General features: G+C 46.2%; 1 protein-coding gene across 1 annotated transcript in view; it reads left to right on the top strand.

The window, feature by feature from the left end:
* Window positions 1–20,495, top strand: part of Itpr2 (inositol 1,4,5-trisphosphate receptor type 2) — a 381,718-nt gene that overhangs the window by 111,410 nt on the left and 249,813 nt on the right. The window contains exons 14-20 of the mRNA XM_034511341.2: window positions 4,266–4,407; window positions 6,763–6,924; window positions 13,076–13,248; window positions 14,480–14,599; window positions 14,684–14,869; window positions 16,810–17,061; window positions 18,717–18,861. Of these exons, the coding sequence (XP_034367232.1) occupies window positions 4,266–4,407; window positions 6,763–6,924; window positions 13,076–13,248; window positions 14,480–14,599; window positions 14,684–14,869; window positions 16,810–17,061; window positions 18,717–18,861 (1,180 nt within the window). The remainder of the gene's footprint in view (window positions 1–4,265; window positions 4,408–6,762; window positions 6,925–13,075; window positions 13,249–14,479; window positions 14,600–14,683; window positions 14,870–16,809; window positions 17,062–18,716; window positions 18,862–20,495) is intronic.

The raw sequence follows: 20,495 nt of genomic DNA, 5'->3' as shown, positions 1-20,495 counted from the left end.
TGGTTGGTTCTTCTCATGGCTTCACTGTATAGACAGACTCCTTCTTCTTCTCTTTGTGATACACTGCTGCAGACTTTGAATCTGAACAGTAAGGAGCTATTTGTTGAGTCTCTGGCCATGCACACCAGAGCTCTCACCTACAGCCATGGAGATGATAAGTCCCCTGTGAAACAGCCCAGCCAGGAACGGTATTGTCAGAGAAACAGATGCTGTGGCTCACTGGTTCACACCTCAGTTGGACATTCTTGAACATTTGTCCAAAAGAAGCCCAGAATACAAGGGCAAAAATGTCCAGCCTTGTCCTAAACAACCCCAAACTGAGGGACATCCGTGTCTGTCATAGTTGAAGACTCAAACTGTACTATGTTCATACAGTGGAGTACCATACAGCCAGGAACAGGAATGAACTATACATGTGTGTGATGGCATAGGTGAACCTAACAAGCTCTGGATTGGATTGGATTGGATTGGATTGGAGGAAACAGAATGGATATGCTGGCCATAACACTCTGAGTGTTCCGTCACTAAATGCATACATTCTAGATACATTATATCTTATACCTTAGACATATCCCATAGAATACACCTCTTATGTAAACATTGTTGCTATGTTGAGAAGCAGTCAAATGGGTCTCAGCTTCCTGTCTGTTCTTACCATCCTTGCTGGAACCTGCATTTGACACCTGTCCTTATGCCCACCCTGTGGTGGCCAGTAAGCCAAGGTCAGAAGCAGAACTGGCTACTCTTATAGCTATAGGTGATTGAAGGCCTGAGCCAGCTCACAGCAGAAATGGATCTCAGTGTTCAGATGGGAATGTTTCCTCTTGATATATTGTCTCTGCCTGTCTCCCACGTTCATAGGATGTTACCGCACCTGTCTGAGTCTTTTGGTAACTGTGAAGTATCTCCTGAGTGAAGATTCCCATTCAGGGTGTTCAGTCCTTCTGGGTACCTCCTCCTACAGGTCATTTTTCTCTAGTTCCTGTCAGGGGGAACCTAGTTCCTCCAGATTTGCCTCAGGAGGACTGAGGACCAGAGTGACCCTGGATCACACCCTTTTAATCCCACCCCCCAACCCCCACTGGTCCCTCTGCTGCTTCAGTGAGAAGCAACAATGAGGCTGACAGGCCTGAGCGTGGGGAGGTTGCATTTTCTGATGATGTCAACCCTCATTCCAATGCAGTCCACGCTGCCTCTCAGAGCATTGAGCAGGTTCTTAGTCCCTCAACTTTAGAATTCAATAGAAAATTCATTCTGAGAATAACTGACAACCCTGACTTTTCCCCCTATGGAGACTACAGTTATTATTAGCTATTTTTTTTTATTCAAAACCAAGGTCAAAGGAAGGATTTGAGAACACTGCAGGCCTGCCTCGGCGAGCCCTGTGTGGCTGAATCTCTCTTTCCTCTCTCTCTCCTGTGAGTTCCCAGGAAGTGACTCTGTGGGTGCAGCTTCTGTGTCAGGCTCCATCTTCCTCAGACTTAGATATTTTCATTTGAATTTCCTGGTTGTATACTACATGACTGTTCAAGAAAACAGAGTTTTAGGAGTGTGTCATGGGGAAGGAAGGCAACGTGAGGTGTCGTCAACTGTTATGTGGAGCCCGAGAAGGTGCCACACTTCTTACAGTCTCTGAGAGACTTGCTTTGTCCACGGAGCCTATGTTACAGCTCCTCAGAGATGCAGCTAATTCAGTGAGACTGAGACTTGATCTGTACCAGGAACGGGCACGCAGCATGTGCTCTGGGGTGCTGCAAAGGTAAAGGTTGCTGTGCCCACCTCTTCATGCAGCTCGGGACCTGGAACATGGCTCAGTCGCAGAGTGTTTTTCCAGTGAACCTGAGACCATGCTAGACTTGCTTCTTTTAGCTGGTAATATTTAGAAAACAGAGCCCAGTCCGGCTTGTTCCCGGGCAGCTGCCATGTTCCCGCTGCTCCTCGGCTCTGACCTGAGCTCTGGCTAGCTAGATGCGCAGCCTCCGGAACCCATGAGACGCCAGTGTGGTGGCTGGCTCTGCCAATCCACCACGCTGTCTACAATGCTCGGCTGAGCCTAGACCATTCCCTCTATGCCTGCGGTACCTGGTAGAATAAAGACTCTTAATGCTTAAAGATTATCCAATAGATTTATATATTTGGAGATGTTCAATTAACAAAATGCCCTCACAATTAGAATTGTTGCCCAATTATGTAACCTAGATATTATAACTACCTTAGACTGCTAGAGACACGCGTACATCCGCAGCCATCTTCTCTCCTCCTCTGATTCTCTCTCTCCTCCCCTTCCTCACTCCGCCTACCTCTCATACAGCCCAATGACTGAGCTTTATTGCAAACGTAGTGGGAAAATATCCCGCTACAGCTTCTAAACCCGGCACCTTAAGAAGAGCACTGTGTCTTTATGCAATGAGCAGAGCTGAGTGGTGGTTCTTATAAACATGTCTTGTAAACTGTGATGCATCCCTCCCTCCCTCCCTCCATCGTCCCTCCTTGGTCCCCCTCTCTTCTCCTCTCTTCTTTCCCTTCCGTCCCTTCCCTCCCATGCCCAGGGAGACCTTGAACTCTCTGTAGCCAATAACAACTGTGACCTCTTTAACTTCTTTTTCTCTTTATGATCTGCCTTTTAAAATCTCTGTATGCTGTGATCTGTATCCCTTTGATACTGCCTTATAATTTCACGTAGGTGATTTTCTATATACTTCTATTTCTCAGATTTCTGCTGGTTCTTGGCTCACCCATCCACCCTTCATTCACATCTACCATTTCAAATTATGTTCTCTTGCAGTAATTGCTTTATCTGCTGAGGACTGACAACACACTCATTTAAATGTCACGTAGAATGGCTTTGTTACTTGGGTTTTATTGGCAGTGAGTCAGCCTTCTGATTTCTAGAGTGATGACTGTCTTTCCTAACATCAGTTTTCTGTGTGCTTTGTGATTTAGTTATGCAGGCTTCTCCTGGGTGGAACAGTACTGCCTTTTCTCTTAGTGCTCATTCATTTTCTATCTGCTGTGGCATGGCCTCCACCTGACCCATTCCCACCAGGCCCCACCGAGGTGTGAAAGGGGGAGGCATGTGAGTCATGTGATCACAGGCAGGGTGGTTCCTTCTGTGTGCTTCCTGTCCCTTCAATACCTGCCTAACTGCAGCCCACACTGAGCTCTGAATTCTGAAGAGGCAAGGGGGCCTCTGACTGTGTCTTCACAGTTTTATTTTTCCAGAGACAGGGTTTCTCTGTATAGCTGGGGGTGTCCTGGAACTCCCTCTTGCTCTGTAGACCAGGCTGGCCTAGAACTCAGAGCTCCACCTGCCTCAGCCACCTGAGTGCTGGACTTGAAGGTGTGTGCCATTTGCTGCTCCAGGTCCTTCCTTTGTTCTTAACCCGTGTGGCCATTTTTATTTTCAGGTGTGCGTAAAGAATAAATTTAATAGTTAAAATGCATAATATATATTTTAAAATACATAATATATGTTTTATCTAACTTTGCTAACTCTGACAAGAAGTCTGTTGCATGGCTTTTCTTAGGAGTGTGTGAACAGACAGCTACTCATCTCTGATAGGGAATTGATATCAGACCTAAATAATGATTCCTACCAAATCTCAATTATCATGTATATGTACTATATATGTATATTTTATATATATTATATATATAACACACACATATATGTTACATATGTAATATATAAATATAAAACATTAATATTTAATATCTATAGACATGATTTTATAGAATATATATAAAATGATCTTCTCATTGTCCCATTGAACATTACCTATTTTAAGAATAATCAAGAGTCATGACAAGGCTGAGCTTTTTTGTTTTTCGTGTCCCAATTCCAGTTATGTTCAGCAAGAGACAAGATTTAGGTTCAAGCTGAACGTACATTGAACAGAGAACCACTCTGCCGCAGGCTCACTCCAGTCTGCTGATGTCTCCTGGTGTCAAAGGGTTGTTTTAAGAACAGTGTTTGGCGGACATTAACTCATAGTTGTGTTCTCTCCCCAGCCCATTGGGCCTCGAGACTCACAGGATTTTATTTAAAAACTGTTTGCAAATAATTGACAGAGGTGGGATTGGAGTCGAGGGTGGGGGTGGGGGGAACGACTGTGAAAGTTCAGGTGAGTGGCAATTGCATTTGACACTATATTTTGTTGATTAAATATGTTTAACTTTAAACTCTTGCCTAGTGTTTTAATTCTTAGACTTAATATTTAATGCTCTAAAATTGCACAGTCTTTGTGTGTGTGTGTGTGTGATAGGTTTGTGACAAAGCTGTTGGAAGACCTCATTTTCTTTGTGGCCGATGTGACCAACAACGGACAGGATGTTCTGGATGTGGTCATCACCAAGCCAAACCGGGAACGGCAAAAACTAATGAGGGAACAGAACATACTGGCACAGGTGAGTTGCCTACCGAGCCAAATTTTCATACTTTATGTTTTGAGTTACGGTATCAGGGAAAATCTTTGTGTCAGTTGTGCCTTGCTGCATAACAAACGGCACCTTACAGACTTATTTCAGCTCCTGTGAGTTTTAAGTGTGACAGCAGCTTCTGTGGGGTGGTGCTTGCTCAGGGGCATTCTCAGAGGGACTGTCAAGGTGTTAAGTGTGGCGACTGCCATCTCAAGGCTGGACTGAGGAGATCTACTTCGAAGATTGCTCATAGAACTTAGTACGAGTTTGCCTCCAGACGAGGCACTGCCTCCCTGTGAAGGTTAGTGTTACTGTAGCTTGACAGACACTTGGGAGGTGGGCTGCCGAGGCTGCCGATAGGTTAACTGATGTTGGAAGACTCATTTTAACTGTACGCCGTCCACCCCTGGGTGGAGATCTGAGACTGTAAAGTGGAGAAAGATCTGAACACAGCATCGATGTTCTGACCTTGGTGCACACAGTGAAAGCAGCCAGCTCAAGCCCCTGCTGTGCCTTCTTCACCGTGTTAAGCTTTAGTCTCCACAGGAAGATGGTTCCCCTTAAACGTGAGAGATCCAGAGAGCGGGGGGTGGTGGTGGGGAGACCCACACTCAGCTATGGAGTCTCTAAGACATCATCACAGATGTCACTATATCCATCAGTTTTGTGTGATTGGCTAAAAGCAATTTTACAGTCACTGTCAGAGAGAATTCCACAGGGACGTGGAGGGTGGCCAGGAGTTAGGGACCATTATGGGGCCAGCTTGGCGGCATTCACCACGTGTCCCCAAATGCCCAGTGTGGTCAGAGCATCTCCAGGAACTGCCTTGGAAGAACTTGTGACTAGAATTTCTGGGTGACTTTGGAACCATTCCACCTTGTCCTGGCTGGTTTTGTGTGTCAACCTAACACAAGTTGGAGTTATCACAGAGAAAGAAGCCTCCCTTGAGGAAATGCTTCCATGAGATCCAGCTGTAAGGCATTTTCTCAGTTGGTGACCAAGGGTGGGAGAGCCCATTGTGGGTGGTTCCATCCCTGGGCTGGTAGTCTTGGGTTCTATAAGAAAGCAAGCTGAGCAAGCCAGGGGAAGCAAGCCAGTAAGTAGCATCCCTCCATGGCCTCTGCATCAGCTCCTGCTTCCCGACCTGCTTGAGTCTCAGTCCTGAATTCCTTTGGTGATGAACAGCAATGTGGAAGTGTAAGCTGAATCAACCCTTTCCTCCCCAACTTGCTTCCTGGTCATGATGTTTGTGCAGGAATTGAAACCCTGATTAAGACACACCCACACATGCTTCTGTCTGCTCTAGGAAGTCATGGGAGTTTGGTTCAGAGCTCTCAAGTGCACAACACACCAGTAAATTATTTGCTTCCTAGTAACATGCACATGGACATTCTCGAAGTTACACTTTTTTTTATTGTTTTATTAATATATCAAATTATATGTATATAACTATAATAAATGATTAAAATAATTAGCTTTTGTGTTAACTACATATGGCCTCAAGGAAAAGCTTTAAACACATACCAATCATAGCACTAATTAATTAACATTAATTAACATTAATTAACATTAATTAACATTCCATGCTGAGTTGGTAAGGAAAACTGAAGACAGTGTGTGATTGAGAGCCACAGAATGTATTAAAAGTGTTTTTAAGAAATAAAGCTTGCAGGTCCCAGGGACAAAGTCTTTCTGACAGCAGTAAATTGTTTTCAGAAAGCATTTGATTCCAGGGACTTTTAGGACTTTGAGTGAATTATGAATATATTTAACAGCTGTACGTAACTTTTTATTTCATAATATAAATACGGAATCATTCAAGGTCTAGGGAACATAAAATTCTTCTTTTCAAAAACAATTTTATTTTTTGAGAACTTCATGCATAAATACTGACTACATTTATCTTACTTCTGCCCAGCCTCCCCTCTTTCAAGTTCCTCCAAATTCACGATTTTATTGTTATATGTATATACATTTATATGTATATACAACCTAGTGAGTTTACTTAGCATTGTTCATTTGTGTGCAGTGTTGACCACTCAGTATCAGACAGCCTGTGTGGGACTTGGTTGCTGGAGCAGGTACTGACTACCTTCAGCTGAGGGTGGGATCCTGTGGAATTTCCCTTATCCAAGTTTACACGTCAGCTGGTCCTGTCCTTACACCAGTCTTGTTCAGGCAACTGTGCTGCTTAGAGTTCATAGATCACATATAAAAGGCACAGTCTCACATTGCATTATTTCTATGGTGTTTTAAAGTCCTTGTTATCTGTTTAAAATGCAAGCAGGGTGCAAACCATGCTCGTGTGTTCATCAAAATAGGAGGATCTTTTTATTCCTCTAGGTGTTTGGGATCCTTAAAGCGCCTTTCAAGGAGAAGGCTGGAGAAGGTTCAATGCTGAGGCTGGAGGACCTGGGCGACCAGCGCTATGCCCCATACAAGTATGTGCTGCGCCTCTGCTACCGCGTGCTGCGACATTCTCAGCAGGACTACAGGAAGAACCAGGTGGGTCCTGAGCGTGGGCTTTGGTGGTGTTAAAGTGTAGACCAGAGGACGAGGTGGAAACTGGAGTTTGCAGGAATGGGCTTTATGTGGGTAGCTCAGTGGACCACCTGTAAGGACTATGGAGATAAACAGGTATTCGTTCTTAGGGGTGGGATGTGCCTATCTGTGCATGGAGCAGGGTACCTTCGCCCATTCTTGGCGTGAGGAGCTTGGGAGGTGCAGCCTTGCTGTGTTCACACCTAAGATATCATCTAGTGGCAAAGACCCAACTTGGGCACCTGAAACAGGAGGAAGGGACTGAGGGGAGGGAGGGTGGGGCAGGTCTTTGATGCTCAGGGGCTGGGGAGCTCTGGTGAGTGGGAATCAGCTGCATGGCTGTATGGGGGCAGGCAAATTTTTTTTTTGAAGACAGAATACTTGGATTGGTTAATTTTTTTGTCATTGTGACCAAATTTCTGATATGAAGAAACTCAAGGGAGGGAGGGCTTATTTTGGCTCACAGTTTGAAGGTGAACAGTCTCTCATGGAAGGGAAGGCACAGGGTGACTCCTCATCTCTTGACAGAACAGGAAGCAGAGAACAAACAGGAAGTTGGGTTATAAAACCACAATGCCCACTCTTGGTGACCCATTTCCTCCAGAGAGGCTCCTACCCAAAGGTTCTGCAACCTTTGATAATCTGCCCCCTGCTGGGGACCAAGTGATTCAACCCATGAGACTATGGGGGACATTTTACATCCAAACTCTAACAGGGTAGGGAGAAAGAATGACGGTGTTAGAAAAGCCAGCATGGTCCTGGTGCAGTCTCAGCTGTGGAAGATAGGGGTGGCTTGTGTGGATCTAGGGATGTAGCCAAAAGCTGTGTTCTGCTAGTGAAACCTCATGGAAGGGCCGGTCTCACTTTGTCTTAAAAATAGCTACTAGAGTCTGGAGAGATGATGGGTCAGTGGATGAGAGCACTGGCTTCTCTTCTAGAGGACCTGGGTTCAGTTCTCAGCTCTCACACGGTCCCTGTAACTTCAGTCCCAGGGGATCCAATGTCTCCTTTTGGCCTCTGTTGGCACTGCAGGTACAGGGTGTGCACATACACACAGGCAAAACACTCATACACACAAAGTAGAAATAATCTTTAAAACTCTGTAATATTTTGCATTGGGTTCAATAAGGCAAATGTCTGACATAAAGCTATTTACATTATTGATCACCTGACAGCGTATTCTTCATGTATTTCTGACCTAGTAGAAGGGTTGATGTTTCCCTGGTGTTCTGCAGAGTCTAGGTCATAAGAGAGGGGCTGGGAGTCAGGGCCTGGTAGCAGACCTCAGGGTGACAGATTGGAGGTGGGGGATGGTAGGGGGATGGTGTGGATGGGAAGATGGGGAGTTAGGGGGATGGTGGGAGGTGAGGGGTGGTGGTGAGTGGGGGATGGTAGAGGGTTAGGGGGATGGTGGGGGTTGATGGGATGGTGGAGGATGGGGGATGGTGGGAGGTGGAGGAGTGGTGGGTGAGGTGGTTGGGGGTGTGGGGGGTATTGAGGCAAGCTAGTAGCAGTCAGCTTGTGTTCTTTTCATTACAGTGTAAAGCAGTTTTCACAAATCAGCTCAGTTTAAACCGAACTGAGTTAAGATCAGGAATGGAGACAGAAGCTTGTAATATACTCAGACTTACAGTGGTTTTTGTTTGTTTTCTTTTTCCATTTTTTTATTGTGGTATTGGGGATCAAACTTGGCAGCAGGCAGGCACCTCGACTGTCCGGCCCCCTCAGCTGCCTGCTGCAGTTTTAAGAAAGGATCCAGCGAGTAAACCCAGGCTTTGAGTTAGCTCCTGAGAGCTTGAAAGTATTTTGGCAAGAAAACATTTTTTTTTTCCTTTTAGGAAGAATCCATTAAAATACGTTGGCTTTGGAATTCAGGATTAAGGAAGTACCAAAAAGAATATGTAAGACAGTTAGCTAGACGATAAATAATCCACCAAGAAACAGGAGCAAGCAGACAGCACAAACAGATCCTGGATTTAGATACTTGACACACATACAATCCATAGTATAATAGGCATCTCTGACACCGTCCTGGTGATGAACCTAGTTCTTTTTGGTTGAAATGCTGCCACTGGCGTCGTAATCTAGTTTCATTCCTGTAGGATGGCAGTGCAGAGAGTGGCATTCATGTCTCCGCGGGAAGGGACATAGATCCAGAACACTAAGGTGGACTTTCAGATGCTCAGGGATGTGGTCCCAGAGGCGTTCAGCACAGCACCTGACTGGCTGAGCGCAGGGGTGCGTGTGCAGAGACAGCTCCTCCCCACTCCCCTTCTTGGGTCTCCTAAGCTAGTTACTTCTCTTGTAGCTGTGATCAAAGCCTCTCAAGAAGCAACTGACAGGAGTTGTTTGGCTCAGTTTGAGGGCCCAGAGCATCGTGGCAAGGAAGGCCTGGCAGTAGGTGGCTTTGGGGGCAGGGGTAGCTTAGGACAGTGGTTTGTTACATCTGGCACCTGGTGTTCAGAGACATGATGGGAATCTGCCCTGAAAACACCCATCTCCTGACACGCAAACACATGTGAGCATGTGCACATACATTCACGCACACATACAATCAATCACCTGCCCGGGTAGATACTGACATGCTTTCTAGATTTCCTTGATGAGTGTCGCAGTGGGTGAGTCACTCCTGTCATCTCTTCTCCCCCCCCCCCCATCCTCTCCTGTTCTGTCCTGTCCTCTCTTCTCTTTTCACCTCCTCTCCTTTCCTCTTCCTTCCCTTCCTTCCCTTCCCCCTTTCCCTCTCTTCCCTTTCTCTCCCCTCCTTTTCTATCCTCTCCTCTCCTGTCCCCTCCTCTCCCCTTCCCTTCTCTCCCTCCCCTTTACTCCCCTCCCTTACCCACCACTTCTCTGCTTTTCTCTCCTATCTTCTCCTTTCCTTTCCCCTTCCCTCCCCTCCTTTCCCTTCCCTCCCCTCCCCTCCTTTCCCCTTCCCTCCCCTCCCCTCCCCTCCTTTCCCTTCCCTCCCCTCCTCTAGAGCTAACTCACTGCTCTGAGCAAGGATGAAGACTCCTGGGTCCTCACCAAGGCTCAGGTCCTGTGCCCCTCATCTTTTCCTGTAGAATCTCATCAGGAACTGAACTCTTTTCTCCATTCTGTTGAATTAAGTATGTTGGCATTTGCTCAGACCCACATGGGCGTCTCTGTCACCCCAAAGACTTGGAATATTTCAGAAGAGATGGCAGGAGGACAGTGAGAGCTGGAGGCCATGAGGGAAGGAGCCCTGTCTTCAGGGTATGACATGGTGCTGAGTTCATGAACACACAGCACATGCGGCTACCTGCATAAAACCTGCACACACAAAAAGACAGGACTAACTAGGGGGAAGAAGTGGGGTCTGGCAGGAGTAAGCGCCATGAAGAGAGGGTAATGGCAGACATGGCCACAGTATTATATGTGTGGAACTGTAAAAAAACAAATAAAACCAAGACAGCTTTGCATTAATCAAGAAGCAGTATGAAGAGGGTCTTCTCTCTCAGCTTGACCTCGGTGGAGTCACCGAGGAAACTTGCCTCTGGGCAGGTCTGTGAGGGTGTTTCTAGGTCTTACCTGAAGGTGGACCTTGAGTGCGAACAGCTCTGACCCATGGGGTGGGACCAGGACTAAACAAAGAGAGAAGGCAGCTGGGTACCAGCCCGCCCTCCTTACTGAGGGCTGGGTGATCAGCCAACCTTCTTGTGCCCTGGCTTCCTACCACAGGGAGCTGTGGCCCAGGATCCTGAGCCACAGTAAGCCCCTCCCCTGAGGTGCTCTGCAGGTAGCTGACCTCTGTAGGACAGTGGTTCTCAACCTTCCGAACGACCCATTCATACATTTCCTCATGCTGTGGTGACCTCCAACCATAAAATTACATCCACTGCTATTTCTAACTGTAATTCTGCTACTGTTGTGAGTAGTAATGTAAAGATTTGTGTTTTCTAATGAACTTGGGTGAAAGGGTCGCTTGACCCCCAAAGGAGTTATGACCCCTTTGGGTTGAGAAGAGCTGATCCAGGGTAACTACTCTCAGCAGCTTTCTGATGGTTTATAGAACAAGGTTTTAAATGTAGGCAGAAAGTTTTGTATTTTCTCTTTTCTCCTTTATATTTTAATAAAGAGTTTATGTGTGATTTAGTGTTCACCCAGGCCTTTAATGTTGTATCTGGGTTTATTATTATTTAGAGAACTCAATAGCACCTCTAATTTCATTTAATTATTTATCAACATCTTGGAAGTTGCCCTCATCTTGGAAGAGTGACTCTGGTGGTTATGAAAGTGTGTAAATCAATATGGAACTTTTAAGTGATACACTGCAGAGGACTTTTACTTTGGTTAATTGGCTGCCCGACAGCAAGCCATCATTCTGAAAGGCCACAGAGCACTGCCTAGATTATAATTAGATTTGTGTAACCAATATCACTTTCAAGGACTAGATGTGTTCTGGCATATTTTGTCCAAGGCAGAAACCACTTTCTAATCTGTGCATTCCCAAGGAGAAACCCCCAGAAATGGAGAGCCTTGGTCATCAAGGAGGGTGCATTCCTAGCTCTAAGGTTATATGGATGTGTGACTAGCATACAGAGTGTGACAAGTGATCCTGGTTTGGGACCTAGTGGAGTGAGTGTGAGGGACAAGGAGCAGGGCTGGAGAGACGGATCAGTGGTTAGGGCACTGGCTGCTGCAGGTCCCAGCACCCACATGGGGGCTTGCAACCACCTCCAATTCCATGACACCCTCTGCTGGCATCTGTGGGTACTGCATGCATGTGATATAAAGACATGCAGACACACACACACACACAGAGTCAACATTAAATAAAAAGAATAAGGAACAGACATAAATAATGCATTACTGAAACTCTTAGTGAAATTCTCTCTCTCACTGCAAGAATAACATTTTGGGCTTTGCCACAACTCACAAGGATTCTCCTTTTTTTTTTTTTTTCTTCTTTTCAAGAAATTATCACTAACCAAGCTGACTCTCTCTTTTATACAATTAAGAATATATTTATTTTATGTATATGGGTGTTTTGCCTGCCTATATGCATATATGTGTACCCTGTGTTGCCTGGTGCCTGTTGAGTTTTTGGTACCACAGGCACTTTGCAGGTGACAGCTCTTTGCAGGTGACACTGCATTGCTTGGCGTCTCTCTCCCAGTGCACCCAGGGTTGCTGGCTTTACATCCTTTCTGTTCTTGCTGCCATGTCAGTTTTTTCAGCCTCTGTCATCTGCAGTTGTGTCTTGTCTCCAACCTTGGTCTCATTTCACTCACCCACATGTAAGAGTATGCTTGTCTGCTCTCCGCTGTCCTTTGTCTCTCTGCAATGTGATGTCCAGAGAGGCACCCTCTCTGACGTACAGCCACATCCATGGCCTCCCACACAGAGCCCAGAGCTTATGAAGCCATGATGAGATAGTTACTGCGTGGCTGGATCTAATTGATAACTTGAACTGTTATATGGCCCTATTTGATTGATCTTTACTGATAAATGTGCCAAGTTTTTTTATGTTATTTATCAGGGACGATCTTGTCATCCCAGTACTAGTCTGAGAAAAACAACTCAAATTCACGTAGGACCTTCAAGTGGGGCTCAGATCTAAGGCCCTATGAGTGAATCGTCAGTCGGTCAATGTGCTTTTAAAAAAATTATTATTTTAACCGAAGTTGATAGTTAGGACTTCTGGTGAGGGTTAGAGGGCCTTGTGTAGGCTGGGGAAGTTCTGCGTTACCATGACATAAAAACGCAATTTGGATCTGTTTTTGTCAGTTGCAAGAGTGTTAGTACCCATTTTGAAAAGTAACGATCAGCTACACAGCTATTAATTAGTTAATTAGGTATCTGGTTATTTGTGGTACTGAGGAGGGAGCCTTGAGCCTAGCATGTCCCACCACCCACCAATGACTGCAGATACCTTTTCCTTTATCAAGAAATTCTCTTTACTGAAGATTATTTACTTTTTTTTTTTTTTTTCTGACAAATCTTCACTGGGTTTTTCTTGTGGCTCAGCTGATCTGAGCTGCTGACCCTCAGGGAGGCTGCTGCTTCCAGGCAGTCTGCTGGAAGCCTGATCTCTCTCTCTCTCTCTCTCTCTCTCTCTCTCTCTCTCTCTCTCTCTCTCTCTTTCTGTCAACAGGAATACATCGCTAAGAACTTCTGCGTCATGCAGTCTCAGATTGGCTACGATATTTTGGCAGAAGATACGATCACAGCCTTGTTACACAACAACCGCAAACTATTGGAGAAACACATCACGGCCAAAGAGATCGAGACCTTCGTCAGCTTGCTCAGGAGGAACCGGGAGCCGAGGTCTGCTCTGGTGGGGATCGCGTGGGGGGGGGGGCAGGGCACACCAAGCTCTGCTCTGGTGGGTCCCAGGGGGCTTGCACATTGTTCTTTGGCTCCATGCTATCTCAGATGGGAACAGTGAATACAGAGCAGCCAAGGACACTCACAGTGCTTTCTCTCCTAAGTCCTGTAACAGCAAATGCTAGATCGTGGACAGGGACTTCCTGAAGTGTGCACCCTAACCCTGTTATATGCTCACCTCCTGAAGTGTGCACCCCAACCCTGTTGTATGCTCACCTCCTGAAGTGTGCACCCCAACCCTGTTGTATGCTCACCTCCTGAAGTGTGCACCCCAACCCTGTTGTATGCTCACCTCCTGAAGTGTGCACCCCAACCCTGTTGTATGCTCACCTCCTGAAGTGTGCATCCCAACCCTGTTGTATGCTCACCTCCTGAAGTGTGTACCCTAACCCTGTTGTATGCTCACTTTGTCTTATTTTTTGTTGATATATGGTTTTGGAGACACTCACTTGAGGGAAGATAAATGATTTTCTAAACACGAGTCATTGTTCTAAGGGATGAAAATCACCTAATAAACAGAGGCAAACAACCATTCTAAACAAGGCTTATATGTAATGAAAATAATTATTTAATTTGCTTTTAATGATGCAGTAGATGAACAACATGAGGAGAAATACCGCAATGAAGCAATAGTAAAACCACATCAAAATAAGCTTTTCCTACTAAACTCCAAATTATACTTTTGTTGTGGGGATTTTACTGGAATGCTTTGTCTTGGGCTAGTGAGGTGATGCAGGCAGTAAGAGCATTTGCCAATGAAGTCTGACGGCCCGAGTTCAATCCCTAACTCTGGCAGAAGAGCTGTGTGCAGTGGCACCTGGCTCACATCTGTGAATCCAGCACCCGGGAGATGGGAGGTGGGAGGTGGGGGGTGGGAGGTGGGGGGTGGGGGGTGGGAAGTGGGAGGCAGGATGGTCAGCCATATCCACACAGCGCAGCAGCTGGGAAAACAGAGTTGACTCCTGACCTCCATGCATACCATGGCCCCTCATGCCCAAATCCAGACATGCACATACACTTTGATACTTAAAATTTTTTTTAACTTAAAAAATGAGTGGATACATGCAAGATTCTGTGTTTAAGAATGAAATTGTTGAGGAATCAGTAAAAGGTATTCAATTAACATATAGAAACGAAACGCTTGTCTTAACGTTTGCCTTTCCCTTCCTAGGTTTCTGGACTATTTGTCTGATCTGTGTGTGTCCAACAGCACGGCCATCCCAGTCACACAGGAACTCATCTGCAAGTTCATGCTAAGCCCTGGCAACGCAGACATCCTCATTCAGACGAAGTAAGCGGCTCCATGGGGGCATCTGTCAGAACACCCCTGGCTGCAGTGTGAGTCTTAATAGATTCTGCGTGTCTTGGTCTCCAGGCTGGTGTCCATGCAAGTGGAGAACCCCATGGAGAGTTCCATCCTTCCCGATGACGTTGACGACGAGGAGGTTTGGCTTTACTGGATTGACAGCAACAAGGAGCCTCACGGCAAGGCCATCAGGCACCTCGCCCAGGAAGCCAGGGAAGGCACCAAAGCGGACCTAGAAGTTCTGACCTATTACAGGTATTGGGGACACACATGCTCCCGTTGTGTGATCACAGGGAGCTGGTCCTCTCAAACCTCTGAGAATTACAGATGCAGTAAGAGGGCATTGAAAAATTGTGTCAGAAGGTAGGAGCTGAAATGGTTAAGACTACCTAAAAATTTAAAGATGAAAGTTAACAGCTGTGCTTTCCACTTGCATTTTCTGATGAGCTTGGGCTTTTGTGCAGGAAGGCATTTCTTCCTGCTCCTGACGGAACACAGGGGCAGACAAGAAGCAATAGGAGCTCGGCCGTGGACTGAGGGAGAAGAGGGACTGGGTGAGACAGATCTGGTGGCAGGAAGTGGCAGTGGGTTAAGATGGCTTTTGTGAGCATGTGCTCTTCTGAACTTGAGAGGGGCAGTTGTCTGTAGCTCTTACAGGTCACCAGTGTTTAGTAGCAAAAGCACTAGAGGGGGTCCTCAAGGGCTAGTGTGTAGGGATCAGTAACCTAACTGGGGGGGCTGGTGCAGGCCCTCATCTTGGGGAGGCAGAATTTGACTGTGCTTATCCCACACGCAGCCACTGGGGCAGGTGCTGAGCTACAGGGAAACACCAAGACAGCGCTCTCCATCCGGGGGTGGGAAAGGGCACAGTCTAAGAGGTGGGAGAGCCAGAGTTGGTTCGGGGTCCCTGGGCCTGCAACAAGGCTGGGGCCATGGGCTTCTCAGACTCCTGGACATCTAGGCACTCTGGGAGTCGTAGAAGAACAGAGAATGGAGTCAGGGTCCATAGCCAGACAGAGGCAGGCTTGGTGGTGCTTGTGGCTGGGAGCACAGAGAAGCCTTCTACAGGAGAGTAGACTGCAGCTCTACTCTGTGGCTCCCCACAGTGGAGCTTGATGCAAAGAGACAGTTCATGGTTCTAAACAGTTTATCATCATGGTGGAAAATGGGTGGGTAAAACCATACCCCACTTCTTAGGGTGGACTGAGATTAAATACCTTTTGTGGATGGGATGTCTGGGAAGGGAAGCTTATTGGTTAAGCCCTCCAGGCCTCTAGGTACCTCATTAGCATGGAGAACTCTGTTTTGGGCATACATGCCACAGGTCTCTTCTCTTTTATGTGAGAAACATGGCATGTGTTCCAAGTCAGGAGTCTGGCAGTGTCGACTGACCCTTTGGTGTGTGCCCACCGAGTCTCCGGGTCTCAACCTGTTCTACCTTACCAAACTTCCTGGCATGGTTTTATGTGCCACAGGCTGGCAAGATGGCTCAGTGGGTAGGCACACTTGTCAGGCCAGCCTGACCACCTGAATTTGATCCCTTGGAGCTCATAGTAGAAGGAAATAACCAACTCTCAAAGTTGTCCTCTGACCTCCACATGAGTGATGTGGCACATAGATGCTCCCCTCCCCCTTCAAAGGAAACAACAACAACAACAACAACAACAACAACAACAACAACTGTTAATGACCTAACTGGCTCTTTGAATTTAAGGGATAAAATCCCAGGCAGAAGTTGGTGAGAACCAGGGAAGGATGCAGAGTCTCCCTGCTTCTGTATCTCTCAAAACCAAGCCAGCGGGGCATCCTTAATCCTAGAGGCTGAAGAACCGTTGGTAGCACCATGTGGAATGATCCTGTTTTCTTTTCAAACCAAGTAGGGACAAAGTCAGTGTGGATTCTGGAGAACTGTCCCCACCCCCACAGAGCCTGGGGAAGGTAGGGAGAGGTGACTTCATGTGACTCACTGTCTATTACAGGCTTGGTGTATTTGATCTTAGGATAGAAAGCCTGACTTCGAGAGGCTGTAGTGATGGGGACAGAGTAAGACCTGTGTTGTCGTTTGTTTACAGAGAGTTTGACTCAGTGTTCTAAGTACTTATCAACAGTTGTCATACCCAGAGGCTGCCTGTGCTTTGTCTGTTAGGGCTGTAATGACAGTAAGAGGGATACTATAACACGTCTCATGCATTTAGGTACCAGCTAAACCTCTTTGCAAGGATGTGCTTGGACCGCCAGTATCTGGCCATCAACCAGATTTCAACACAGCTGTCTGTAGACCTGATCCTGCGGTGTGTGTCTGACGAGAGTCTGCCCTTTGACCTCCGAGCATCTTTCTGCCGACTCATGCTCCACATGCACGTTGACCGAGACCCCCAGGAGTCTGTGGTGCCTGTTCGTTATGCCCGGCTCTGGACCGAAATCCCCACAAAGATCACCATCCATGAGTATGTTTGGAAACCTCATATCTTAGTTAGGGCTACCATTTCTGTGATGAAACATCACAACCAAAGTAACCCGGGGAGGAGAGAGTCGGCCTGGCTTATACTTCCACATCTCTGTTTTTCATGGAAGGAAGTCAGGTCAGAAACTCAAACAGGGCAGGAACCTGGAGGCAGGAGCTGAGGCATAGGCCATGGAGGGGTCTTCCCATGGCTTGTTCAACCTGCTTTCTTATAGTACCCAGGACCACCAGCCTAGGGGTGGGACCACCTACAATGTGCTGGGACTTTCCCATCAATGACTAAGAAAATGCCCTAACAGTCTTCCCTACATCCTGATCTTAGGAAGGTAGTTTTTCAATTGAGGCTCCCCTGTCTCCAGTTGACATAAAACTACCCAGTACATTGCATTCATTACTTTTGTCATTGCTCTGACCATTTAAGTAGCCATGGAGGAATAATTTAATGAAGGAAGGGTTTATTTTGGCTCACAGTTTGAAGGACAGTCCATCTTGACAGGAAGGCTCAGCCCCAGGGCCTTGAGGCAGCACCACCTTGAATCTGCACGCAGGAGGCAGAGGGAGCTCACTTCTCGTTTTTCCTCTTTATTCGATAATGGCCTCCAGCCCAGGGTACAGTGCTTTCCACACTCAAAGTGTAAACTTTTCAGTGCATTGGTTCTGGAAACATCCTCAAGATGTGCCCAGAGGTGTGTTTTCTAGAGGAATTCTAGATTCCATCAAATTGACCGTGAAGGTGAGGCTTCACAGAGATGTTTCCCGGGAATGTTCAAATTCAGCAGATGAATGCAAAGTGAAGCATCTTGAGCTTTGGAATGAGAAGCTCAGGAAGGCATTTGCACGTTTATGATCTCACTGTCGGTCTGGGAAGAGTCAACAGGATAGTGTTGTAGTAATCATTAAAAGGCGGCCATCAGACAAGCCGACTGTCTAGGCTGCAGCATCTTTGCCTAGCTCAGCCATGTGGGCACGCCAGCTATAACACAGCTAGAAACACCAGCCCTGCCACCACGAGATGCCAGCATGGGAGATGGCTCTGCCAATCTTCCAGGCTGTCTCTGCAAGGCTGGGCATTGCCGGGACCATCCCACCAACCACAAGGGTTCGGTACAGATGAGACTCTAATGCTTAGATTTTCCAAAGGCTTGTATATTTAGTAATGACCAATAACAAGATACCCTTACAATCAGAGGTGTAACCCAATACCCAACCTAGAGACACCAATTACCTTTGACTGCTACAGACAAGTGAACATCAGCCTCCGTGACTCCCCCTCTCTCCCTGTCTCCTCTCTCTTAGATCCTCCTCTTCCTTCCCCTCTTCCTCTCCTTTACTCCTCCTCTTCCTCTCCTTTCTCCTCCCACCTTAGCTCCTTCTTGGGAGGATACTCCCTCCCAAGGGCAAATGCCAGCTTTCTAGCAGGAAGCTAGTGAACAGCTAATTATAACAGCCCCAGCTTGCTGAGTGCATGATGCACTGGCAGACCCCACCTGGCTCTTCCATCTCAGTTCGCGGTTGCCCCTGATGAGCAGGTGGGATGCTCACCCCACGAGGCTGACACTCTGGGAGTCAGACTGTGCATCAGTCCCACTTTTCAGTCTTTCTCATCAATCTAACTTGCTCTTGTACCTGTCTGGCCAGGTATGACTCCATCACAGACTCTTCCAGAAATGACATGAAGAGGAAGTTTGCCCTGACAATGGAGTTTGTCGAAGAATATTTGAAAGAAGTTGTAAATCAACCGTTTCCCTTTGGAGACAAAGAGAAAAATAAACTGACATTTGAGGTACTTAAAATTAATAAATTTATTTTCTGTGTGCCTAGTGCCCACAATGGTCAGAAGGGGGCATCAAATCCCCTGGAACCTGTTAGTTGTTAGTCACCATGTGGGAGCTGAGAACCAAACCCAGGTCCTCTGGAAGAGCAGCGAGTGCTCTTAACCACTGAGCCACCTCTCCAGCTTCACCTGAGGCATGTAAGAATAGTTACTCATGGCAGGATTGTGTGTTCTTGCTAGAAACCAGATGCAATGAGCATCAGAGATGTTCCTTTGCTCTAATATTTAGAGTATTTGATATAATTCCATCCATTGATGATAAAAATATAGACTTGCTATTTTAAACTCTAATTTTGTTCATTAACTTATTTTTGTAACCATATGTGGGTATTAAGAGATTCACTTCACATGCTAATTACACCACAATCAAGTGATTTGATACGGTTTGAAACAGAAGAAGAAAAATAAAAGAAAAACTTAATGTTACAGCTCCCCTCCCAGGACAAGCTTGTAAAAATAAAATAAAATAAAACAAGTCACCCTTTCTGCTTGGGTCTTTGTTACAGATGCACTCAGCAGCTGTTACTAACAATTCCTAATATATTAATGGTCAGTAGAATTGCAAACGAAAGCCCACTTTATTTCAATTTTTATTATGCCTTGATAATTAAAATGCCCTGTCTCAGTCATCAATTAATTATAGCTTTCCTTGTTTTATTTTTGTTTATATGTAATCGTTATGCTTGGTAAACAAAGGCAGTTTTGGATAATTTATATTTATGGCCTTTCCCCCACCTTCATGGAAGTGATGGGTTTGCCTTGTTGACCTGAATTGAAATGTGAGGATGATGATGATGATGATGATGATGATAATGATAATAATAATGATAATAATAATAATAATAATAATAATTGTCGCGGCCTGTACTGCCCGGCTTTGTGGGCCAAAATGTTGCGGCCTGCTCCGCTCCACGCTTGGCGGCCACTGTGTCCTGGCCCAAGCTGCCGCTCTGGTCCGAGGGTCAGGGTCTAGAGAGAGAGAGTGGGGATAAAGGGGAAGAGACGCGAAGAATGAAGACAAGACAGAGATTCTGATCAAGTCTCGTTTATTGAAGGGAATTCTGAGCTATTTATACGCTTTTGCCACGTTCCTTGCAGGTGTTGATATGACGTAAGCCTTACAGGCGTCTATAGCGTGGACAGCACGTGCACCGTGTGCCTTGTAGGCTTGGATACCACGTGCGCCTTACAGGCATATATGGCCTGGATAACACGTGGACAGCACGTGAACCGCATGCCTTGCAGGCGTGGCTACCACATGTGCCTTGCAGCTGGGGGCAGTAAACAGCAACACAAAATATGTGGGATATCAGAGTGTGCTTCAGCTGTTGTAGGCTATTGAAAACCAAATCTCTTATCGGGGTATATGGTTCCAGATGGCTGCAAAGATGATCTAGCCGCTTTCTGCTAAAAGTCGGCTCCCAACAAATAATAATAATAATAATAATAATAATAATAATAATAATAATAATAATACAGAGAGGGTCCTGTCAATCATACCTGGTGTATCAGTTATCTACTGTCCTGAGACATGTCTCCCATGTATAGCAGCATTTCTGAGTCAGCCTGGGTGTGGTGCAGTG

Source organism: Arvicanthis niloticus, chromosome 9, assembly GCF_011762505.2.
Source record: "Arvicanthis niloticus isolate mArvNil1 chromosome 9, mArvNil1.pat.X, whole genome shotgun sequence".
Classification (NCBI taxonomy): domain Eukaryota; kingdom Metazoa; phylum Chordata; class Mammalia; order Rodentia; family Muridae; genus Arvicanthis; species Arvicanthis niloticus.
The sequence above is the reverse complement of the archived record's forward strand: the minus strand, read 5'-3'. Positions and strand labels throughout refer to the sequence as shown.